At 31.4% G+C, this 26,911-nt stretch overlaps 2 protein-coding genes across 4 annotated transcripts in view; both read left to right on the forward strand.

The window, feature by feature from the left end:
* Window positions 1–1,696: 1,696 nt before the first annotated feature.
* Window positions 1,697–17,179, forward strand: LOC111698274 (transmembrane protease serine 9). 3 transcript variants are annotated; one of them, XM_023468559.1, is made up of 17 exons: window positions 1,697–1,760; window positions 3,976–4,159; window positions 5,071–5,103; window positions 5,560–5,622; window positions 5,917–5,964; window positions 7,560–7,612; window positions 7,668–7,709; window positions 8,697–8,794; window positions 10,387–10,473; window positions 10,868–10,926; window positions 11,312–11,387; window positions 13,870–13,914; window positions 14,295–14,375; window positions 15,727–15,761; window positions 16,602–16,615; window positions 16,718–16,767; window positions 16,831–17,179. In XM_023468559.1, exons 1-17 carry the CDS (start codon window positions 1,715–1,717, stop codon window positions 16,870–16,872), a joined length of 1,056 nt encoding a protein of 351 aa, XP_023324327.1. In that variant the 5' UTR covers window positions 1,697–1,714; the 3' UTR covers window positions 16,873–17,179. The 3 variants fall into 3 exon arrangements, 2 of the variants coding, with proteins under 2 accessions (XP_023324327.1, XP_023324328.1); XM_023468560.1 differs by lacking the exon at window positions 16,602–16,615 and having other exon boundaries at window positions 16,705–16,767; window positions 16,831–16,880; XR_002764501.1 differs by lacking the exons at window positions 16,602–16,615; window positions 16,718–16,767; window positions 16,831–17,179 and having other exon boundaries at window positions 14,288–14,375.
* A 1,347-nt stretch (window positions 17,180–18,526) lies between these two features.
* The window catches only part of LOC111698261 (uncharacterized), a 29,613-nt gene continuing 21,228 nt past the window's right edge, over window positions 18,527–26,911 (forward strand). The window contains exons 1-3 of the mRNA XM_023468549.1: window positions 18,527–18,833; window positions 24,776–24,855; window positions 26,456–26,628. Of these exons, the coding sequence (XP_023324317.1) occupies window positions 18,723–18,833; window positions 24,776–24,855; window positions 26,456–26,628 (364 nt within the window). The 5' untranslated portion in view covers window positions 18,527–18,722. The remainder of the gene's footprint in view (window positions 18,834–24,775; window positions 24,856–26,455; window positions 26,629–26,911) is intronic.

Raw genomic sequence — 26,911 nt, forward strand, 5'->3', positions numbered from 1 at the left:
TTATTTGCAACCTAGTGGTTTAAACCTTTGATACTTTAATGGTTTGAAATATCAAAGGTCCACGAAATTGTGTTGCAAAGATTTATGAATTATACAGTTTGTTTTCAAGACTCAATTCCTTTCTTAAAAATTTCTGGCATGTGTGGATTTATTTACTTTAGTTTTTTTATGCAGTATTAATTAAAGTGTGAAACAATTGTAATATGATACGTATATTTAAACAGGAGAGGAAAAAAAATTTTCGAGCAAAAATAAACAAAACATCTGCAAATATAACGCTTGCAATTTTTTTTTTGAATTTTTTTTTTTTGACTTTTTTGAGAAGCCTATTTTTATTCACAAAAAAATAATCTTTTATGGGAATAAAACATTCCTGTAACTCTAGAGATATAAAAATAATCTTTTATGGGAATAAAACATTCCTGTAACTCCAGAGATATAAAAATAATCTTTTACGGGAATAAAACATTCCTGTAACTCTAGAGATAGTCACTAATGTAAATCAAAGCAATAAAAGTGTATTAATTTAAGTGAATGTTCATGAAAATTGGGGATGGCATAAATCATTAGAGTATTTCATACCTTTTACGATACATCGATATACATCGATACATGCTTTTCTTGGAAATTTTACTCTGAATTCAAATTCTGAAACCATTAGAAAAATATCAAAAATTTAATGAGTCCAAGAAATTTTGGCTCTAGCTCATTTGAATTCAGCATAAAATTTTCACAAAAATGATGCGTAAGTGTAACATGTAATTTCTAAAAAAAAACTTTGCTGGGCCTATGTTTAAATAAAAATGTACAATGCAGTTAAATCTTTTGAATTTACCTTTGTTCACTTTTTATAATGTCTAAAGTCTTATTTTTCGTGAATAACCCTGTTTAGCAAATCTATAAACCATGATCATAAATTGAACTGTGAATTTTTTTAATTCACAGGCAAAAGAAAAGTACTAGGTATTTTCCGTCGTCCAAAATTGTTAAATTTGAAATAAAAAGTAAATTATGAAAATTGTCTATGTATAATGAAGTTCAGGGAAAATTTCACTGTAACATTAAGTTCAAGCTAAGATTACTAGTGTTGTTGACAAATTATAAAATAATCTACATAACATAAAATCCAAGCTCTTTTACTATATTTCACTCGGTGATCCTGGGACCATACTACAACACCCCTCTTTGCACCCCCCCCCCTCTTGGAAAAATTCTGGCTACGGGCCTGAAAATTTTGCAGTTGACGTAGATCCATTTAACCTAAAAAGTTGATTTCAAGCTTCTCGGGTATAACAACTGCGTAAAAAAATTAAATGTGCAACGTTTTGTGATGGTCCTTGTACATGGCTAAATTAATTCGATACAGCATCTTTTCCTCAATGCATTTTTCTTTCCTTAAATTCTATTCAAATCCTTAAGTTCTTGTTTTGAAGATTATGAATAATTACTTCAGCAATAAAACTAGTTTATTTCTAGTCCTTGTTATTATAGACGTAACAAAATTAAATTCAATCTGATTAAAATACAAACTCTAGATCAAAGTATTAATTGTATATAGTTACTAAACTGTATTAATCATGCAGACAAAAAAATTTGTCTGTTGCAAAACATTCTACATGGGTTTATTTTGCAGTGTACACAATTTGTAAAATTCGACAATTGTTATGAAAAACGAATTTATTTTTAATGTAAAAGTTTTTTTTTCAGAATTAAGATGAATAATGGGCTCTTGATAGTGTGGACTCTCTTAGTACACACAGGTAAACAGAGGGTTCAGGTCCAAAAATTGTAAGCCCTCACGGCCGGGAAAATCCAATGACAAGTTTGCCTATTACTTCTTTTACCGCCTTTTGACCATTATTACCGACCTATGATTCCCTTAGCAAAGGGAGGTTAGGTTACTTTACGTCCCTTGGGACTGTTATGTAAAAAAAATTCGCGCATTTACATCTGAAAAGACCATAAAAAATTGTGTGCAACTACTTTTCGGGAAATTAATAATTTTACTTCACCACAGGCTCCCTCGATCAATTTTGCGAACTAAACATCCCTCGCTGCGCTCTGGATGTCATTATTACCGGCTCCAATTACAATTTTGCCTATTACTTCTTTTACCACCTTTTTACCAACATCACCAACCCATAATTCCCTTAACAGAGGGAGGTTAAGGTACTAAACGTCCCTTAGGACAATAAAAATAAAATAAACACTTCTTCTGCAAAGTGCTCGTGAAAAAAATTGCGCATTTTCATATAAAAAGAAGATAAAATTGTGTACAACTTCTTTTTCGGAAAATTAAAATTTTTACTTAACGACGGGTTCCCTCTTCCAATTTTGTCTACAAAGCATCCCTAACTGAGCTCGGGATGTTTTGTAGCGAAAATGGTCTTTGGAACTCTTTGTAAAGTAAAATTACCATAACTTCCTTGCAAAGTAGTTGTAAATAATTTAAATATATACTTAAGCTAAACACATGTGCTTTATAGTTTTATAAGAAAAGGTTTAGGCAATGACTTGAATCTTTTAACCTTTCTGAGTTTTAAGTTTATTCAGGGATCGTTGTATGCTCTGAAAATTGCAGTATATCATTTTCCAATGGAAATAAACCCCAACCAAACTCTTAACTTTTAAATGGTAAATCTGTGCTAACCTGTTTTATAAAGGTTGTGCTATTTTCTTTATTTTTTAGCAAAATTTTAGTTTTTTGTTTATATGATGCCAGTAAGGATAACAAACTTAATGTTTTGATTTTTCTATCATGATATATATTTTTCAACCGTTTTAAAATTATTTTCTTAGAAAATTTAGAAAATTTATATTTTTCACAAATTTTTGAATCTCTTACAATCTGTTCGTAATTTATTAAGAAATATCAATATTCGGGCAAACTGTTAGAATTTTATTAAAAGATGCTTGCTGAAATGTCGCCTTAGTTCTCAGAATTGTGTTAAAATATCAAAATACTAGATTGCCCAAGGTATTCATAGTTACTCAAGCTGTTCACCCGCGCTTTGAGATTAATGCTTGATCCTCTTTTTTTCTTAATATCGAGACTAACCTAATCTTGTACCTGAAAAAAGTATAAAATTCAACCAATCAGAGTCGCATTTATGAAGCCGATAAATTTGAAATTTTGCGCGCCATATAGAATTAAATACAGAACCGGTGGGACTTTCTTAATTTAAAAAAAACGTTTTTTGATTTTTCTCTACTATATCCAAGAAAGAAGGGTTTAAGAGGAGAATCAAAAGTGTGTCCATTGGATACTCAGATTAAGTAATCGGGATTAACGATATCTCATTCTAAAGTTTTCAGCTCAAATCTCTTTAAAAGTCGACCCGCTTAATTTAGAATCGTGAGTTAGAATTTAGAACCGGGATCGGAATAACAAACAGAGATAGTTGGTCAATAGTTATGAAAGTCGTCTTTCATATACTTTATTAGATATTAAAGGCTTTTTACAGCTATTTCGTTAAAAAAATCTTTTCCTAAAACATATTTTACTTTAAAACCGATTTTACTATTTTACAATAACATGATTCCCATATAATATTTGTATTATTATCTAATTGATAAAAAAAAAACTTAACAAATTATGGAAGAAGACATTCTAAACTATTCACCAACTGTCATGTTTTGTGGGACACCCTGTATCCTTTGCTTGTCTGTCATGGTGTAGTTCTGTTTGTTTGTATCCAATAAACTTCAAAGCGACTAAACCAATCCAACCCAACTTTTTTGTGGGACCCCACATGACCCCAGGGAAGGTTTATCGATGATCAAAATAAAAAAAGCCTGGTTATATATATAGATACAGTAAGAAAGAACCAGAAAACTGTGTAATATAAAGACGACGTTTAGACTTAGTAAAATGAAAATAATAGGCAAAAAGCAGTGATTTTGAGTATTTATCTATTTGCGTTGTTTTCCGGCTTTGAAATATTTATTTTAAAATCACGATTTTTTCCATTTTAGGTTCGTTTGTTAGACGAAGTGCAGAAGAATGTGCTAAGGCTAAAGAAGAATATTATCTAGAGAAATATATTGATCTATTGCTGGGAACCAATACTGCTACTAAGAAACCTAAACCACTCAGGGGTCGCGCAAGAAAACCATCTGTCAAGTTTCGCACTAAAGAAATTAAGAAGAAATTGTTCAGGTAAATATACTTTGATCGTAATATGCAATATAAAATAATTGTAACATTTTCCAAATAAAAAATATTTTGTGAAAATATGCATATTTTAGTAGTCTCTGAACTATATAATTTGTCGCACATTTTATATTTATGAAATATTACATTTCCCCAGAAATTGGTTCAGGCCAAAAGAATTTGAAAAATGTGCCTTAAAAAATCTATCATTGTAAACAGAAAATTTAAATTTTACATTTACATTTATAGGGACCCTTTCTTAATTTTCATTCGACTGTGACGTACGTACGTGTAGTGCGTATCGCCGATTAAAATTTGAATCGCCGATTCAAATTCGGTCCTTAATCTTTAACTTTGAATTGATGGTTCAAATTTGAACCACCAATTCAAAGTTAAACCGGCAGCAGGAAGTCTATTTTCGGTCCCAGATTTAATTAATAGGGTAAAGTAGTTGGACAGCATAGATAAACCACTTATTTTTAACTTGAACCAGTGTACAAGAGAAGTGGATTAACGATGTCTACGCGGTTCAACTTCTTTCAGATATTCATTAAATCTGAGTTTGAATTTAATGAATTTGAGCCGCGTCTCAAATCCGCCAAAAACTGGTTTCAATTGAGCGCCGACTTAAATCTTGAAACATTAAACATAATCTTAAGTGGAACCAACCATATTTGAGCTGCGTCTCAAATTTAAGCCGCGGCTCGAACTCTTTGATTTCGGCCTCTCCTTGACAATTTCGTCAAATCCTCAACATTCACTTTCTGATCAAAATGCTTTCTTTTAACTATTTTCATTTACTTTCTCTAGTAACATTTTGTACTAATCACAGTAAAAACATGATCCTTCAAAATCGGATTTTAAAGAAATCCGGGATTAATTTTTTTTACCAAATTGTTTATTGTATTTTTGTTCAGTGATTGTCCATGTGGTCTAGTGCCAGGCGCCAGGTAGTTTTCAAATTAGAGAAAATTAAAAATCGACAATTACAGAAATTGTGAAATTTGGAGTTTCTGTAACTCTATTGACAAAAATGTTCAAAAAATGATGTTCTACAAATATCAATATTTAGAGTTAAACAGTTTCTGGTTGAAAAATATAAACTTTCATAAGAATTTATAGAAACACTTTTTTGTTAAGAATTAATGAATATCTTACCAAACTAAACTTTAACATGGTAAAAACAACTAGGTCTGTGCCCCACCCACCAAACCTGTTCAAAATAAAATGTAAGAAAGTTGCAATCCCGCCAATCAAAATTATATTTTGTAGTACATCTAATCGAATAATCCCGCCAATCAAAATTATATTTTGTAGTACATCTAATCGAATAATCCCGCCAATCAAAATTATATTTGTAGTACATCTAATCGAATAATCCCGCCAATCAAAATTATATTTTGTAGTACATCTAATCGAATAATTGGAGGCGAAATTGCTGAGCCTCACTCATACCCTTGGCTAGTAAGGTATAGAAAAATTAAATAAAAAATTAAAAATTTAAATCAAAATTAAAAAAAAAATATACAAAATCAAAACAACACAAATCAACAACAACAAATACACAAAAAAAACAAAAAATACAACAACAAAAACATAAACAAAAACAAGAAAAAAGACAGTAGCAACAACAATAACAAAACAAAAATGAAAAGAAACAAAAAGATAATAATCAAAGCAAATTAAAAGAGGAAAATAAAAAGAACACAAAAAAACACCGAAAAACAATTACTTGAAATAAAAGAAGAAAAAACTATTTGCAGAATATATGGAGGCTGTCCCGCTCAATTTTGTACAGGGGCCTTAATCAGGTAACTAGGCTTTATTCTTAAAGAGACTGTACACAGTAATTTCAAAATAAACTGATTGTAAAGAGATTGCACACATAATATCAAAATAAAATGACTGTAAAGAGACTTTACATTTAATTTCAAAATAAAGTGTCTGTAAAGAGACTGTACACGTAATTTCAAAATAAAATTACTGTAAAGAGACTGTACACGAAATTTCAAAATAAAATCTTTGTAAAGAGACTGTACACGTAATTTCAAAATAAACTGACTGTAAAGAGACTGTACACGTAATTTCAAAATAAACTGGCTGTAAAGAGACTGTACACGTAATTTAAAAAAATGACTGTACACAGAGACTGTACACGTAATTTCAAAATAAAATTACTGCAAAGAGACTGTACACGTAATTTCAAAATAAAGTGACTGTAAAGAGATTGCACAAGTAATTTCAAAATAAAGTGACTGCAAAGAGATTGTACACGTAATTTCAAATAAAGTGACTGTAAAGAGACTGTACACGTAATTTCAAAATAAAGTGACTGTAAAGAGACTGTACACGTAATTTCAAAATAAACTGACTGTAAAGAGACTGCAAACGTAATTTCAAAATAAAGTGTCTGTACAGAGACTGTACACGTAATTTCAAAATAAAGTGTCTGTAAAGAGACTACACAAGTAATTTCAAAAAAAAACTGATTGTAAAGGGACTGTACACTTAATTTCAAAATAAACTGACTGTAAAGAGACTGTACACGTAATTTCAAAATAAAATGATTGTAAAGAGACTGTTGTGGAAGACGATGTTTCGACCTCCAAAACAGAGTTCCACAACAGAAGGAGAACGCGGTATTCTGCTTAGCCTCGTGAGATTGATTTATAGTTAGTTATACAAAGTTTTGTCATATCAATAAATATATACTGGAATGAGTCTAACCGAGTTTTATTAGAGTCCGTCCTCCGACCTCTAAATTGGTGACCCCGAGCGAAGAACATTCAATGATTTTTCCAGTACTCGAGTGATACGTGATTCTGAACTTTAATTCTACTACTTCGTGAAGATGACGGATGTACCGGCTGCCACTCCCACCTCGCAGTTCGTCGCAAAGCTGGCTGTCAAGCTTCCAGATTTTTGGACAGATGACCCTGATCTTTGGTTTTTGCACGCTGAATCCGCCTTCAGGAACTCCCAGGTTACTCAGTCGCAGACCAAATTCGATCATGTAATACAGAAACAAAATAAAATGACTGTAAAGAGACTGTACATGTAATTTCAAAATAAAATGACTGTAAAGAGACTGTACATGTAATTTCAAAATAAAATGACTGTGAAGAGACTGTACATGTAACTTCAAAATAATGTGACATTATCATCAAGGCATGATTGAGATATCAATATCTTTAACTTTGAAAATTGATTATTTCTAATTGTGGTTTCTTTCCAAATGTTTCGGATTTCTGCTGCATGTATATAATTGAGAACTTATTAGAAATAAAATCTGTTCATGTAAGAAAAGCGACGATATTAACCACATTTTTGATTGGATAATTGAATGAGCAATTAGCGTATTTCACTGAATTAAATTTTTTCAGTAATCGTCATGTTTTGTTTTCAGTGATCGTCATGTTTTGACTGCATTTCATTGCCTATCTACATTTGATACCAAAGGTGATAAAAAATTAGATTTAAAAATAAAGTAAAATGTTTAACATCGAAAGTTTAGATCCGTGTGATCATTCTGATGGGAAGAGATTGGCCGCAGTAGGTATGTTTATCAAGCTTAACCCTACCCCTCCCCCTTATCCTGAAAAAATATCATGATAGGGTTAAAATACTTCTCTTTTTATTTTAGCTTTTAAAAATAATATCAACTTAAGATGGGACTGAAAGAGAGTGTTCGCTAAAAATGAAAGGGGGTTTAGGCTTACGTTAAAAAATACTCGAAAAAATGAGAAAATTGTTAAAAACAACTCATACCAAAGAACGTAGCATCCATACAAATTCAGAAAGTTGCAATATTCAACTTTTATCGTAAAAAAATCAATTTAATTCCAAACAAATCATTCAGAAATTATAAGCTATAATCGTCTATTTTTTTTCGACGCATTGATATATTGTTGAAATTTCATAATATTTGTTACATATACAATGTACTTTAAACGACGATTTTTTCTGTCGCTAGGTAAAAAATATTATGAAATATCAACTATATACGAACGCGTCGAAAAAAATCGGTGATTATAGGTTGTAATATCTTTATGATTTGCTTGGAATTAATTGAGTTTTTACAATCCAAGTTGAATATTGCAGTTTTCTGACTTTGTATGGACGCTACGTTCTTCGGTATGAGTAGTTTTTAACAATTATCTCCTTATAGACGCAACAGATAGAAGAAAGATTAGTAGAAATCGCCATCGAATATTTGTCGACGTAAGCCTATACCACCTTTCATTTTTCGCGAACACTCGCTTTAAGATAAAGCTGATTTTTTTTTCGCTGGTGGATTTTTATGGCAAATTTGTTATGTCTATGAAAAAGCTTTCTTGATAGCGCTGCAGTTCAAAAAAAAAAGTTTGTCCCGACCGGTTCAGCCGTTTAGAAGTTCATTGGATAAAAACAAACAACTAGGATGTGAAAATAGATGGAATTAGAATTAATTATGATAAATGACAACATTTGTTAAATGGCAATCAATAAAAATGAATTAAGAATATAAAAAAGTTCCCTTCCTTTTAAAGCAGATTAATTTCAGGAATTGACTATTTTGAGATGAAACAAAGCTGGAAAAGACTTGGTGGAATACCACTGAAAAAATTCTACTACCCCCCTAACCCTGGTCTTGATAGAGAGGTAATCCTTCTACCCACCTAACCCTGGTCTTGATAGAGAGGTAATCCTACTATCCACCTAACCCAAGTCTTGATAGAGAGGTAATCCTACTATCCACCTAACCCAAGTCTTGATAGAGAGGTAATCCTACTACGCCCCTAACCCTGGTCTTGATAGAGAGGTAATCCTACTACCCCCCTAACCCTGGTTTTGATAGAGAGGTAATCCAACTACCCTCCCTAACCCTGGTCTTTATAGAGAGGTAATCCTACTACCCCCCTAACCCTGGTCTTGATAGAGAGGTAATCCTACTACCCCCCTAACCCTGGTTTTGATAGAGAGGTAATCCAACTACCCTCCATAACCCTGGTCTTTATAGAGAGGTAATCCTACTACCCCTCTAACCCTAGTTTAGATAGAGAGGTAATCCTACTACCCACCTCCCCCTGGTCTTCATAAAGAGGTAATCCTACTATCCCCCTAACCCTGGTCTTGATAGAGAGGTAATCCTACTACCCAACTCAGCCTGGTCTTGATAGAGAGGTAATCCTACTACGCAACTCACCCTGATCTTTATAGAGAGGTAATCCTACTACCCCCTAACCCTGGTCTTAATAGAGAGGTAAGATCCTACTACCAACCTATTCAGGGTCTTGATAGAGAGGTAATCCTACTACCCACCTCACCCTGGTCTTTATAAAGAGGTAATCCTACTACCTACCTCACCCTGATCTTGATAGAGAGGTAATCCTACTACCCACCTCACCCTGGTATTGAAAAAGAGGTAATCGGTCCTACTACCCACCCCACCCTGGTCTTAATAGAGAGGTAATCCTACTACCCAACTCAGCCTGATCTTGATAAAGAGGTACTCCTACAACCAACCTAACCCTGGTCTTGATAGAGAGGTAATTCTACTAACCCCCTAACGCTGGTCTTAATAGAGAGGTAATCCCACTACCCCCCTAACCCTGGTCTTGATAGAGAGGTAATCCTACTACCTACCTCACCCTGATCTTGATAGAGAGGTAATCCTACTACCCACCCCACCCTGGTCTTGAGGTAAAAAGTTTGAATTTCATTTAATCCATTATTATTGCGAATAATTGAGGTACGAAAAAATAATATGAATTAGTTATTGGAAAATTATATATTAAAACTTTCTTAGAATTACAATTTTTCAAACGCAAGATATAAAAGTTCTTTTATTTCAACTAGGCGTAAATGTTGCAAGTGAACAAATTTAATTGAAACCTTTTTCGGAACTCTCTTTATTCGGTTTTAATTTAAGTACAGTGAAACCCTTAATAACGAATACATCGAAAGAATTCATCAAATGTCGTATTCTTCACTTTCTGATAATGGAATGTTGCAGATATTTAGTTTTTTAATTAAATGATTATATGGAACTCTTTAAAACTGTTCCCGCATATTCATGGCTATTTATTTATTTTTGCAAATACTGAAATTTACGAAATATAGTATAAAACTCATTGAAAAATTGTCAAGACGACATTTAATAAATTCTTCCGATGTATTCGTTATTAAGGGTTTCACTGTATATAAAATTGAAAAGACAGAAAAAATAGATTTTTTATTTAATTAATTTTAAGGACCCAAAAACGCATGACTTGGCTATTTATGAGCTTGAAACTCCTGTAAAGTTTTCTAAAAACATTCAGCCCATCTGTTTACCAAAGGTAATTAAAATCTGTGAAATCATTCCATCAAAATAATACAAATCATATTTAAATTTTGCTTTAAAAACTCGTATAACTCTAAGCTGAACTGAATTTGTTAATTTTATTGTAAACAATGTATTGAAGGTTCCACTGGTGTTTTAAAGTAAGTTTAAGGTGTATAGAAATCTAGATTCTAATTTAGTGGAGTTGTAATCAAGAAAGTCTATTTTTTAACTCTTAAAGTCGTAAACCTTTTATTTCACTTATTTATTAATTTATTTATTGATTTTTAAAACGAGAGAAGATTAAATTTGCAGGTAACAAAACAAGAAAAATAGAAGTTCCATGCTGTAGTCTCTGAAGCATCATTGTTTGTGGGTAACCCTGTATATGCAATGCATACATTTTCTAGAATGGATATAAAAACTATACTGGACTATTAGCAGTTACAGCTGGTTGGGGGGATTTCAGGTAAGTGCTATATTTAATACCATTTTTCATTTATATTCTAATAATTAAATGAATAAATTAAATTAAAGCGGAATTTCAAGTGACCCTCCATGCAAAGATGGCAATGCCCGATACACAATGGTACCTTCAAAAGCTTTGTATGAAGTGTGGTAGATTGTAAATTCTTTAAAGGTTCACTTGAAATTACGTCTACAATCCCTTTAAATGGAGGGTCACTTGAAATTACGTATACAATCTCTTTAAATGGAGGGTCACTTGAAATTACGTCTACAATCCCTTTAAATGGAGTGTCACTTGAAATTACGTATACAATCCCTTTAAGCGGAGGGTCACTTGAAATTACGAGTATAGTCCCTTTAAGAAAGCAAATATTCCTATATTTCAGAGCGGGTAGGAATCCAAATTCTGAAATTTTACGTGAAGTTGAATTAGAGATTGCTCCACCTATAGGGTTCCCTTCGGTAAATACAAATTAAAAAAATAAAGATTAAATTAATAAATTTGTATAAAGGTTGACATTTTTATCCTACTTGTATTACACCATCTAAAATTGTACCAAAAAAGACTATTTCTTTCAATATTAAAAAAAATAATTAATGCAAAAAAACTATATTTTCACGGAAATCTGACAATTTTCTTTGTGTAAAACTTTTTTTTCCTTGTTTTTTTAATCTACCAATATCAGAGGCGTATTCAGGGGGGGCTATGGGGGTTCAGCCCCCCTGGATCGGTGAAATCTATAGATTCCAGGGAACTATCCCCCCACATGGAAAAATAATTGTTGCTCCCCCCCCCCTGGCCAAATTCCTGTATAGCCCCTGTTCCCCCGGAATTCCTGTATATGCCCTGTTCCCCCGGAATTCCTGTATACGCCCCTGTTCCCCCGGAATTTTTACAACAAAACCTAGAATCCTTTTTATTTTGATCCCTGAAAGAAACTTTTAAAACCCCCAGCGGGAATAGGGTTTTAAAGAAATGCAATATAAAGGAGACTAGTAATCATGGTATAGTCTTGATTAGGAGCATAAACATGAGACTAGTAATCATCAAGCATAAACATGAGACTAGGGTTGTTAATCGTTTTTGTAAAGAAGGGTTGTCGTTAACGATCGTTAACGAAGGGTCGTCGTTAATGATCGTTAACGAAGGTTGTCGTTAACAATCGTTAACGAAGGGTCGTCGTTAACGATCGTTAACGAAGGGTCGTCGTTAACGATCGTTAACGATGGTCCGTCGTTAACGATCGTTAATGAAGGGTTGTCGTTAACGATTGTTAACAAAACGACGAATTTTATAAAAATGATCATTTTAAAAACGACCATTTTTAAAAAACTAACTTTTAAAAAAAACGATCGTTTCGTTTTCGATTTTTTGTCGTCGTTTTCATAACGAAACGATCGTTTTTCTGAAAAATGAAAACGTTAACATCCCTACATGAGACTAGTAAGCATGGTAGTCTGATTAAGGGGGCCTTGATTTTACTGTGGGAGGGGTAATGGACTACAACTGCATAAAAAACCCTGTAACCGGTATATGTGCGAAGGAGAAGGATATATAAAGGTATTGAAAGGTATAAGTATTGACAATGACAGAACAAGAAAGAAAAAAGCGAGATAAAAGTGGAGTAAATGAAAGGGAAAGGAGATGGAACAATAATGAGGAGAGGTGAAGGATCCTTATCTAATTTAATGTATCAAAAACAAAGACGACAGTCACCATGGTTTAACTTGGAAATTCAGACATGCGCACAAACTGAAAATTCTAAATTTACCATTGATGAAAGTCGTAGAAACCAATTGACTCATTTACCATAGGTTAAATCAGCACAACCGAAGTTAAATAAATTACGAAGAAATCCAATTCCAAATCTACTATATAGTAAGCCACTTAAAAAACCTAAGGTTCGACCCCTACCTGAGTAAAATCATGGGGTAGGGAATGGCGCGGCCCCTGAATAAATCAGAGTACCCTGCTTATTAGTCTCCTGTTTATGCTTATAATCAAGACTACCATTTTACTAGTCTTCTGTTTATGCTTCTAATCAAGACTACTACTAGTCTCTGGCCTGTTTAGTATGCATCTTCTAAAATTATTTAATAGTTTCTTTCAGAGATCAAAATGAAAAGGGGCCTTAAAGGAGGGCTGAACCCTCATAGCCCCCCACCCCCTGAATACGCCTCTTAGCCCTGAGAGGGATAATAACTTATTTAAACCCCTCCCACCCTGAAAAAAAATTGCATTAATTATTCGAATATTCTATATTTTGATTCTGAGATATAATAAGTTGGAGAAAATCCGCCAATTTTCGATTTCTTTCATGGAATATCACAAAAAATTTTAATGTAAAGTGAAATCTAAAATAAAGTGCCTTCTTATAAGATTATTTTAGTTATTTTGAGATTATAGAAAGAAAAAAAAATTGAATTTATTAATGTTTAAGTTCAGCACAAAGGTGTTAAAGTTTGTCAAAGGAATTGAGTTTTTGCAACAACCTCAAATTTTCTAATTTCTATATCTCTGCAACCAGTGGGTTTAATCCTTTGATATTTCAAACTTAGATTATTTGATCTAACAGAAATAATAGTTTGAAATATCTAAAGTTTGCGACATTGGGTTGCCAAGATATAGAGATAAGAATATTTGAGTTTGTGGCAAAAACTCAGTTCCTTTCGTGAAAAAATGGCTAAATTAAAACTCTGAGCTTCTTATGCCAACCTTAAAAAAAATGATATATAAAACAAATGTCTGTGTACCTTAGCTTGATAAGCTATACCACTCTAGTCGAAAAAATGTTGACCTCATTACTATATATATATACATGTTTTTTTATTTTCTGACAATCTTGTAAAACCGATATTTAGTAATAAACTTTATAATCATTTAGTGCGGACTAAACTTTTTTATCCTTGTTTATATTATGAAAAAAAAATTACTTTTGTCCAGCTGTTCAGCACAATAACAGAGAAGAATGACTATGGAGTTTATAAGGAAGATATTCATTCAATTAACAGTTTCTTCTGAAAGAGGTTAAAACTTAAAAATCAAATTATAAAACAGAAATACAGGGTTTCCCACAAAGAATATGAGACTTTAAAGACGACCTGAGGCTCTTTAAAGACGACCTGAGGCTCTTTAAATGTTAGATTGAATTTCGTAGAGTTGTTTCTGAAGTTTCATCCGTTGTGGGTACCCCTGCGTCCCTAAAAAAATAGATTTCAAAATACTATGATAATTTGAATTATTTTTTTTAAAGTTTAAAAAACTACCCCTCAAGGAGTACAAAAATTAAACAACAAAAAGATTACTATAATTGTGATTACAACCAACTAAAAATGTGAGTGTATAAATGAATCTGCTGTAGCGTGTAGGATCCGTGTTCAGGGGATAGCGGAGCCCCTCTTATGCTCAAGAATGAGAATAATCAATATAGAATAATTGGAACTGTTAACGTTAAGTTGTTTTTCTCATTATGTAAATAGTCATTTTTCATGTATTGTTGTTTTCTCAATATGTAAATATTAATTTTGTATGCATTGTTGCTTTCTCAATATGTAAATAGTAATGTTATATACATTGTTGTTTTCTCAATATGTAAATAATAATTTCGTATACATTGTTGTTTTCTCAATATGTAAATAGTAATTTCGTGTACATAGTTGTTTTCTCAATATGTAAATAGTAATTTTGTATACATTGTTGCTTTCTCAATATGTAAATAGTAATGTTATATACATTGTTGCTACACTTTTTCCAGTTTTTTATTTCGAGTAGGACATAGAGGGGGGGATGGGATGTCTGCCATTCTGTGTCTTTGTCTTCATTCGCTATCTGTGAAAAAAATAGATAGTGTAAATTTCAAAACCCCTTCTAATTTTCCTGTTCAAAGTTTTCTTCTTCTTTTCTTGTTTATCTTGTTTTAAGCCCCCATCTCAACTGTCAAGAGATTTCCCTTCCACTTTTTTCTTGCTTCTTGTATCTTGTTTTTATACTTTAAGGCCTTTCCAAATAGTTCTTTTGATATCGAGTTGTGGAGCAGATAGGAGAGAGATAAGGAGGTTTGTAGAAAGAAGGGTACAGGGGATTGCTCCCTATGTTCCTTCCTTTTATACTGTTTCCCAGTTAAGGGGGATTAAGGAAACCCATAACTGCACCCACTTAGGTAAAATGGGGAGTTGTGAGCCCTGAAAGCTCTCTTGAGAAAAATCTTCCATAGCAGTCCAGTCCTCACATCTGGTCAAGTAATAAACCCATATTGTTGTGCATGGCTTATTTTCCCACCAGGGTTAAACTCCTTCGATCAGTGCACCAAGCTGAAGATGAAGTTATGTTTTAATCTATGTACAATTCTTGCTTCCTCTGTAAGATGCAAGATGCGTAACTAAACTCAGCACTTCTCCAGCTGTAATTCTGGGACCACATAGGATAGGTTGGCTCTGCTCGGAAGCAGTCAGGCAATTGGCAATATGTAAATAGTAATTTTGTATACACTGTTGTGTTCTCAATATGCAGATAGTAATTTCATTTACATTGTTGTTTTCTCAATATGTAGATAGTAATTTCTTATACATTGTTGTTTTCTCAATATGTAAATAGTAATTTCTTATGCATTGTTGTTTTCTCAATATGTAGATAGTAATTTCGTATGCATTGTTGTTTTCTCAATATGTAGATCGTAATTTCGTGTGCATTGTTGTTTTAATTTAATAAAAAAATTCAGGTATCAATTTTTTTTACTACTTCAATTGTTTTTGTTTTTGTATTTTAGCTTTATGACACAAAAAAACACTTTTCTTTATTTAGGGAGGTGGATACCATTGTGATGAAAATACACTTCAGTAAGTTATTTCTACTACAGTCATCGGCGATTATGTCATCAATACAATGAAGACGACTTTTTTATTAAGTTTTTTTGAATTTCAAGTTTACAAGTAATTTAAGAGAAGCATTTTTAATTGACAGCTTCTATTTGTTTCCATGTTCAGGTGTATCTATTTGCTCTTTAATAGCTTGATATAAATAAAAATATAAATAAAAAGTCGTCTTTATTGTTTTGATAAATGCGGCAACGGCTGTTTATCTTAGTGAGAAAAAATAAAAATTAAAATCTTATTGTCTAGAAGTTTCTTTAGATAACCTTTGTTACATTACACATTCTAAGCTAATAAAAATATAAGTCAGGCGGTACTATTTAGACTGTTATCCGGACGAAACTTTTATGTTGGATTTCTGGCATACATGGGTATAGCTTAGACTTAATTAATGCTGTTCAACACCAACTGGGGATTCAGGATTTAAACTGGTGGTATAATGTAGTTCAGCCACCTCTCCATCATTAAATTCCATCCCGGTTAAGCCTATCAATATAGGAATCCTTGTGTATGATCCAGATTTCCAGCACAAAGGTTCAATCCAGGCATCGTTTTTGTGAATAAACGAAATTTTATGTGAACGATGGTCTCGTTCAGAAAAAAACGTACTAAAAACGAAATAAAAAACGATTGTTTAAAAAAACGAAGAAAACTTAAGGTTAAAAATTGTTTGAACGAAATAGATGGAAAATGAACGATAATTTTGAGGAGGAATTTTTTTGAAAGATTGTAAAAAAATGGGTCGTTTACAAACGATGAACGAACAAAATGAAATTCTCCCTTACTTCTTCTATTGTTCATTTTTAGGAAATATTTTGGAGGAAATCACATGTTTTTCTTTTAAACTTTGTCAAATAAAAAAAAAATCCCAGGCAATATGACGATAATAAAAACCTTGAAAAACATGTAGATTGTTACTAAAGATATGAACCAAAAATGGAATAACGTTTCAATGCATCTCAAGTGGATTAAGGTAAAATTATGTTTTTTTATAAAATAATTTTAAAAATTTTTATAAAAGATAATATTTTTGTAGAAAATATTACGAAAAGATGAAGACACCCTCGTTTGTGGATGAAAGCAGTAGAAAAAATAGAAAAGTTTTATATGTACAAATTCAAGTTAAAAAAATTGTTAAATCAGAAAATAAAATATAATTGCATTCCTCTGTTAGGTTGTTGACAGATCACAGCAACACACCAGACAAATTTGAATAAAAGGCCCGTTGAGATTCTGGTGGGGGATATTTATTTTCCCCAGACTCTTATATCCCAGTCGGCCGTAGCAATACACACAACAGAATTGTCCCGTCTCAAGAAAATCGATAACAAAAGCTTTATTTCCTAAAAAATAACATAAATTATAGATCATGGTTACATGTACAATGTTATAATAAATGTTAATAATAAAAAATCTTACGATTTATCTTACGATTTAATAGGGGAACTTATTGTTGATCGGTATTGAAATGCTTTTTTATAAACTTCTGAAAAAGTTACATTTTGAATATTTAATGAAATTCACTGATGTTTTATATGAAACTATTCTTGCTTAACTTTAATGATTTCACAATAAACGAAAAATGTTTTAGGCTCCATGATGCGGAGTACAAAGTAATTGCGGGCTGAAATTATTTGGTTTGGTTTTGTCTCCGAGAGGAGGTTTTAAGTTGAAGACGACATTATTCAGAGGTTTTAAAGTTAATGGTTAACATAGGTAGTTTTTAAAAAAAGTTTTAATTTTTAATGTACATTTTCTTTAGAAGCTTAGGTCGGGGAACCAAAGAAATATTACAATTTATAACTTTGAGGCATTACAAGTCAAAAGAATTGTCATAAACCTGTCTGCTAGTTTTATGCATAAAATGTTATTAGTGATGTAAACAACATAAAAAATATGGTAGTTTTGAGAAGTAACATAACCATTTGTGTCTATGAATAATGCGAAAAAAACTGCAAAAAAGGATTTAAATTACCTAAATAGCATATTTGAAAAAATTACTACTACTAAATAAAAACGACTTGGAGGGGGGGGAGATTGATATACGTAAGTTCAAGTTTAAATATGGGAAATTAACTCAATGAAGGGATTTCCCACTTTTTTCTTAGAAAACATCGTAAAAACCGAGTTTTAGATATTTGCTGAGATTTTGTAGTTTCGAAGTAGTTTAGCTTCATTTGAATTTACATAAAAACATACTTTACATCCTTTTTTATATTTTTATATATTTTTTATTTTAAAAAGCACTTGCAGGGTTTATGTGTAGATTTTAAAAAAATGTATATTTATTGGATATATCATTGCACATATAATTTATACATTCATACATTTATAAAGTTTATGTGCATGGTGCAAAGTGTAAAGTGTAAAGTGTACACTTTTAATTAAATGTATAATGTATACAGTTGACCCTGTAGCCTGTCTGTCAGCCCGTTTCTACCTACATCGGGTTAAAATATACAACTTAAGGATATTTACATGTTTGCAAGATTAATTGAACTAATAACTTGGTGTTCTTCTCTGTCCTGAACTATATTCCTTTCCTTTATAACTTTCGCAATTTCAAAAACACAATTTTTCAAAAATTTACTGAAATAAAATTTTTAGTATTTTATCAACAAAGTTCAATAAAAAATCTGTTTTAAAAAAGTTGTATATATATAATTTAAAGTTTATTGGAGTAAGTTAGGTTAGCTAGTGTCAGTCTACGTATATCGGTCAGCACAAGAACTCTCTGTTTCTTGCTACTTGGCTTTCCTTGCCCCTCCCCCCCCCATTTTCTATACAGGCACCAGTGTACTTACATCATGTTTCAGCAGTGGGCCGACTTCACAATACAAATAAAGTGATTTTTAAAGTGATTTTTAACTAAATCACTAAAATCTGTTAAATAATTTAAAGAAAACTGGTTAACCCTACGGCTTGAAAATGTCAGGCCTGTGCTTTAACTATAACATACAAGGCATGAAGCTACTGCATGAGTTAAAGGCCCTCTTTCCAAGCATAACAGATGATGCAGTCAAGGCCTGTATGAAAAAGGTAATTTCAAAAGCCCTTGAAAATAATTGTATAAAGTTTCCCATGCTATTATTTGTGAAATCAAAAAAAATATTGTTTCATAATAATCCAACTTGGCTTTTTTTGTTGCAATTTCGATAACCTTTCTAATTAAATTTAGAAATTAAATTTTTTTAATTGGGCTATAGCATGTACAATTGTACATATTACTAAGCGAAGAAATCGGAATCCTGTTAGTTAATTGTTTTCAATTTCCTTTTTTTTGTTATATAATTTTAATGCTAACTGACATATATATGGTATCTCCAAGGAAAGTATCAAATTTAAGCCTTTACTTTTTTATTAAAATTTTCATTTATTTAAGCATTCAAAATATATCCACTAACAAACTATAATTTCTGTTGTGTTAGCTGTTTTCAACTTGAAATTAACAAAAAAAAAACTGGAAAATCCGCAACATATATTTGGTATTAAGGTTCGAAAAATATGAAAAATGTAGAAACATCTAGTACTCTTTAATAACAATTAACATCCTATACAACCTAAATATCATCAAATTCAAATAATGTTAAGGCGTCATTACACATTAAAGTTTCATGCATAGAAAAATAAAATTGAATGAAAAGTTCGTTTTTCTTGATATGCGAAACCCAAAAAAAATAATTTGTCTGTTCAGGGGCCAAATTTATCAAGTAGCGAGAACAAATTTGAACTACGCAGAATAAGTTGAACAACTTCTCTTAAAATTGAACCAACGCACAAAATACGTGGTTCAACTAAGTCTACATAGTTCAACTACTTATCTCTGTGTATTAAATCTGGTCTTAGGGAATTAATCTATGAGGATTGAAGGCCAGCCAAAAAGTGCCCAGTCTTTTGTTTTCGAAAAAAAACCTAAAAAGTATATTTTTATGTTTGAAAGTAGTAGAAAGCATTCAGAAATTATCAAAACAAAGTTGACGTATTGACATTTAAAACTAGAAAACGCATTATTTTGTAAATGGGGAGGGGGGGTATGTAAGTAAACGTTTAAAAGGTTGGAATCAAGCATAAAGGTTGGGAAACCAAATCTTACCTGGAAAAAGAGTTTCTCCTATAATAGTCAAGTAAAAGCATTCCCTGTGTTGCCCGATTTCTCCAATCAAAATGTTTGTCAAATCAGTCAAGGTCGTCAAGGGGTTCCTGAGACTGATACAAACAGAGATTTCTATATAGAATGTCAATACCAATATGATATATAATTATTATAATAAAATTAATACTTTGTAATATATTAACTGAAAAACTAGTTATTTTACATACAGGGTGTCCCACATCATATTAGACCGTCAACGGGTCTAAATTGCGATTTTCGGGACTAATAAGAAAATTTAATTCGAATAAATCAAGTTGAAAAATAACATAAGGCTTATATAAGAATTTTCTTGCAGAAAATGATAAGTTCTTCGAGTATTAAGGGTTTATTTTGTCGTTAAAGATTAGAGATAATCTAATATGATATGGGACGCTCTGTATTTTTGCTTATTAGAAAGTTCAGCACTATTTAATATTTTAACAAATTTAATTCCCTTTTCACAAAATGTTTGGTTTTTCTCAAGTTAAACCACACTTTTAGCTTAATTGTACACCCGGCTGAACTTAGATTTTAGTCCATGAGATCCTGAAAACTGTGAAATTAATGTCGTCTTTGTTGTTCATTTGACTTAAAAGATTTTGTATCTTGCAAGTGTTGCAACGATATAACTATGAAAAACGTCAAGGTATATATTTAGAAATTGCAAATTACAGAATTCTTTTCAACATTTTATAATTAAATAAAAACCACGAAACGACGAGATATCGATATTTAATTCTGGTTTTCGCTGTACTATAATCAATATATTAATATTAAATATATTGTGGAAGACGATGCCTGGCCGCGTTAAACAAGTTCCACAAGATTCAACAGAATGAGATAGAACGGATACGGGGCATAGTACTGATAAACATCTACACGTGTGATCTCGATATAAACTGTTATTCTGAACCCTCTAGTAATAAGTTATAAGAAATATACACACTGGAAGTTATTTATGCGTTTTCATTAGAGTCTACTCACGTCCTCTATAATATATTGATGATTACCAATTAAAGCGGAAAACTTGGGGCGTGCGCTTTTTAATCGACGAAGGAATTGAGTTTTTGCCACTAACTCTGATTTTCTAATCCCTATATCAACTTAACCAAATGTCCTAGATCTTATATATTTTAAACTATAATTTCTGTTATATCAAATAATCTAAGTTTGAAATATCAAAAGTTTACACATTCAGGTTGAAAAGATTTATGTATTAGAAACTTTGAGTTTGTGACAAAGACTCAATTCCTGTAGCTAAAAGTTTGATAATTTAAACCTGTTACACTTACACATGATTTATACATCTTAAAAAGTTCAGGCTATGTTTTTTTCATTTTTACAAATTACAAATAAAATTCCTCCGCGGCATTTCTAACTAAAATAACGAGAGAAGACGACAGTCTTTCTTCTTTATATATTACCCTTTTCTGCAAGATTTAAAAGAATAAATTTTTCTTAGGATATTATATCATCATCCTAGACTTTGCCCTTTTCTCTTTCAATACTGTTTATGTTTTCTTTATTAACTTGTTTATTTTTGTGCCCCATGCTTGCGCCCATATACACAGAACTTCTATCAATCAATCAATAAGTCTTCTCGCCTGCCATTGACTAGACTTTCTTGCACGTAGTAGAACAGTGATCAAAACTACATAGTAGACACCTCATCAAGGGAAAATTGAGTCTTTGTCACAATTTCTGATTTTATAATATCCTTATATCTTTGCAATGCAGCCCAATCTCGTAGACCTTAGATATTTCAAAGTATAATGTCTGATATTTCAAATAATCAAAGGCATACATACAATTCAGGCTCCAAAGATATATAAATTATAAAATTTGAGTTTGTGGCAAAGACTCACTGCTTTTGCATCAAAAGCATGACATATCATAAATGACATCAAAACTACTTCTAAAAATCTGTTTTGCAAATATTTCTGCTTATTTAACAGTTTAATATCTTTAGTTTTTGATAATTTGTAAAGTTACTTTTTTAAAGAGATTTGATTCTGAATGCAAGGATTATCTTTTTCTATAAAAAATGATTCCTTAATATGCACATTTTGAAATATTCCAACAATCCTTTTTCACGTTATATCCCTTATCCCTATTTTTGCTGATGAGTATATCCATTAACTCTAGAAAGTTCGGTCCCAAGCCGAGCAGTTAAAAAACAATCAATCAAGCAATGGATAAAATTGAGTGTGAACAACGGCATTTTTCAAGTCGTCTTGATAATCAATCAATCAATATCATATATACATTAATCTTTTTACTCACAAATATGGCCCCAAGTATTTCCTAAATAAACAAACTAGCTAAATAGATTTATTCTTGACCATTCATTCACCACTTCAGCACACTTTTCGGCAATATTCTAAACTTAGACATGAAAAATATTCAACAAAATTCTTTCAGTGCATTAGTAAATATTTATATTAATAGACTTGAAAGTTTAGATAACGTTGGATTCTTTTCAATAAGATAGTAATATATATTTTTTTTTTGCCTATTCTAAATTCATGTAACCCCTATGACGAAATATGAAAGCAGATTTCGAAAGTTTCACAATTTCTTGCACATTTTCAGTTTTCCCTTAATGGGAGTGACCGGCAATGTATGGTGGTTGAACTGAGATTGCAGTATTGTAGAGATTTTTTTAAAGAATTAATTCAAGACTATAAAACGTTTTAAAGATAATTACTAAATTTGAGTGCAAAGTCGATGTTCAAAATCATCGATTTGGGTAGGTACGTTTTGAGATCCGAGAATTTCTATTGAAAACACAACATTTAAAAAATTTGTAGAAACCTGCGAAAAAATTCATAGAAAATAAGAAATTCAAGATGAAAACGAAATAATTGATTCTAACATTGATTTACTGACAAATTTCTTTTGCATGAAAAAAAGTCCTATGTGCCAAACATTTTAAGAGGGAGCGTCAAACGCATGTTTAAAGGTCAAGAATTATCATAAAATCTGGGATTTTTGTCAGGTACATCAAAATCCTAACTATAGATTTCTTCAACAATTGTTAAATTGAAAGTTATGAAGAAAATCTTAGACAATAGTTGATTAAGAAACAGAATGATAATGTTTGGAATAGAACGATTTGAGAGCCAAGTCGACATTCAAAATCATCCATTTGGGTAGTTACATTTTGAGAAACATTTTTTTTGAATTATTAAATAACAACGACGAAAAATGTAAAAAAAATTCTTCAGTAAGTTAATTAGATGTTTAGGAACATATTTCTCAATTGAAATTTTCTCAATAACTCAATGTTTTAATCAATTATTTCTTTTTAATCTTTATATTGAATTTCTTATTCTTTATGAATTTGTTCGCAGATTTCTTCAAATTCTTCAAATGTCGTCTTTTCAATAAAGATTCTAAGAAATCTACAGTAAATGTTTGTGAACAATGAGACATTACGGAAACCAATAACTGAAAAAAATTACTTATTTTTGATGATAATAGTTATTTTTTTATTTTCTCAACCTGTTCCTAAACAAATAATTAGTTTACTGTAGAATTTTTACTACATTTTTCGTCGTCGTTATTAAACAATTTTTTAAAATCCGATTCTTAAAATTATCCCCCAAAAGTGAACAATCTATGAGGATTTTAAAGATTGAATTTCGCTATTGCTGAAAAAAAAATTCACCGTAAAAACGTCTCATAGGTCTCAAATGATTTCTTAAAAATTTCTCCACAATACTATATTCTCATATCAACTTATAAATTGCCGATCATTCCCTTTAAAAAAACGAATCTCGTTAACAAACATGTAACACACGTTCTCTTTCCAACTTGCGTGCATTATCTTAGTATTTTTCAAAATTTTGATGCTTTTTATCGTTAAGGTAAATGTTACGGTAATTAAAGTTGATATCTCCTGGGGAATTGATAAGATGGGATATTTTTGCCTAATATTAGAAATTATCCGAAATATCAAAATTCTAGACGGGGGTGAGGGGGGGGGGTTTCAGGAAATGTAAATATGACGTTTTATCATATTCTATTTAGCCTTATTGACATCATTATGCCATCATTACATCTTAATACAAATTCTTTGTCTGAAACGTAAATTAAAGTTAACTCTTGTGTTAGTGAGTTGTCTTAGTTTAGAACAAAATGTCTCAAATATTCTTAACTAGATAAATTGTATGAAGTTAATCCCGTTTCCCGTATATAAAAACTTTAAACTACAGTTAGTAAAATTATGTAAAATTTCTTCTCGACCTCCGCCCCCCCCCCTCTCCCTTTTCTTTCCTCAATCAGATTTTAAAATACCCATTCATGTCAAATTAAACTATTTAACCCAAAATAACAAGAGTCCCCCACTCTCGCCCAAAATATGCTAAGGCTTGCCTTGAATAACATTTTAAAGAAGTTTGAGAACATGAAAAATTTGCCAATCTGTCATCCTTGCAGATTCACTAATCAGTCAAACTTAATTTTAAATATTTGCATCTAAACTGCTAAATATTGCATCATAAATACACAAATATAAAAATATAACGCACTTAGATCGATAAGTTTTAGCATTGTTAATTGTACTGCATCGTAGAAACTTAATTCAAGTCCAAATAAAGTTGAAATAGAAGCAACCTAAAAAATATTTTTTTTTAACAAATCTGTGATTATATGTAATTGTCCAGGAATTATAGTCCATTAGCTGACAAATTATGAGGTTGTTTAAAATCTTGAACTTTCAATCGGTAATTCAGGAATCAGGATATAAGCCAGTGAGAAATTAAGAAGTAGTTGAACCTGGGAAACGGTCTTCCATTCATTAAAATCGGCCCCTGGACAAAATAATTCATTGTAATTATATTTTTAGAACAACAACCATAAAGAGAGATGCAAGGAAGAGCTGAGAATAGAACTAGAGAGTTCATTGCAGGGAAGATACAGATCCAGGTATACAGTTTAATAGGATATATAGATCCAGGTATACAGTTTAATAGGATATAATAGATCCAGGTATACAGTTTAATAGGATATATAGATCCAGGTATACAGTTTAATAGGATATATAGATCCATGTATACAGTTTCATAGGATATATAGATCCAGGTATACAGTTTAATAAGATATATAGATCCAGGTATACAGTTTAATAGGATATATAGATCCAGATATACAGTTTAATAGGATATATAGATCATATTTTGCGCTTAAAAGCCGTATTAACCTTCAAAATGTACTCCGTACTCGAAATGTACTCGATTCCTTTACCAAAGATTTTTAATTAATGTAATTTATTTTAAAAATTCCTCAATTCTATCATTGAAAATGCGCAATTTATAATATTCTGTTGTATAGCACTTTTATTTCTTGAGACATACTTTAAAACTTTAACTTTATGTTTTCTTTTTCCTACTTCCCTAATGAGAGCTGAAAAGTACGAATCTCTAATGTTTACTGTGCAATCAATAAATCACTCATTTTAGCGACAAAGCTCTAGTCAGAGTCCTAGGTATGTTTAGTGCAATTTGCATCTCACCATTTTTTAAGGCACTTGATTATACTTTGAGATTATGCAGATATTTGAACAGAAAAGGCGGGTTTCGGAATGTTTAAAAAAAGAAAGAATAATGTGTCATAAAAACATCTGATTTTTAGCTTTTAGACAGGTATGAGGGTCTGGGTTTTAAAAACTATGCAACTATGAAAATTTGAAGGTTGGCTTCTCTGTCTTAAAATAGTTGGTGAATGGTGTAAGAAAAACTGAGCATACAGCTCCAGGGAACATTCAAATAAATGAAGACCCAACAAATTCTGACTATTGTTTCTTAAGTCTTATCCTTTGTGGGTATTGCTGTAATATAGTATGCATGACTGGTTTATGAAAATAAAAGATATTTTAATATGCAGACGAATTATCTAATGTATTTGTAAATACTGTTCATCTATTATAGCCTGGTGTTCAAGTGAACAGACAATTTAAAAATGACTTAGTATCAAGTTTGCTGTGAATCCTTGGTAAATGATCTCTGAGAGTTAAATTTTATTGAAATATTTCTGCAACGACTGCTATGCATAAAATGTGTTAAAATCTGCATATTTAGTTGTCATCTTTGACTTCAACAAAACAGTTCTTAAAAAAATTAAAATTCGTAATAATTTATCAAAAATGTTAATAAAATAAGGTTAAAATTTCACGAAAATGGGTTGTTAAAAATTTTTGCGGAAAAAAATACGATTTTAAACGACGGGTAGACAATTTTCGCGAACATTTTTGTTTGCGTTCTTTTTTTCGTTGCCTGAACGAAGTTTTCGAGAAAGAGATTGCACGAAAATTTGGAAACTCTTCATCTATTTTAAATATTTTTTTCCCATTCGTTTTGTCAAGTGTTTCGTTCTTAATTCTCGGAACAATTTAATTAGTTTTTTCATCGTTCGTAATTTTTTCAACTACGAAAAAAAATTTGATGCCCATCTCTAGGTTCTCATGATTAATTCTAGATACAAAATTAAAAAAATTAAAAATTTCCTCTTTAAAACAATTTTGTTTCAGACATCGGTTGAAGTTGAGCCAACGACGATATTCTGCTGGAACACTATCAGGGGACCCCTACAGAACAGGAGAAAACAAGAAGATGAGACGTAGTTCGGTTTGTGATTCTCAGACGGGTAGTTCCACCAGCTCCTGGGCCACTGTACTTGCACCCCTGGATCAAAATATACAAGGAAAATGTTCTAAACCAGGAATTGAAACTAGTTATTAAACTTCATGCTAAAGGGACTGTAAACATAGTTTTAACTGATTCACAACAGCGCCCCTTAACCTTTAACGGATCTAGGTACGTTGCAGGAGTTATCCTTGTTTTTCTTCAGGAAAATGGATTATCATTCTCTACCAAAGTGAATTGTGGATATATCGAAAGAGTATTTTCATGAATCCAATATGGCACTCAAAAAAAGGGTCACTGAAAATTTGAAGTTACCTTTAATGTCACCAAAAGAAAGTATT

The sequence above is a fragment of the Eurytemora carolleeae genome, unplaced genomic scaffold (assembly GCF_000591075.1).
Source record: "Eurytemora carolleeae unplaced genomic scaffold, Eaff_2.0 scaffold301, whole genome shotgun sequence".
In the NCBI taxonomy this organism is placed as follows: domain Eukaryota; kingdom Metazoa; phylum Arthropoda; class Copepoda; order Calanoida; family Temoridae; genus Eurytemora; species Eurytemora carolleeae.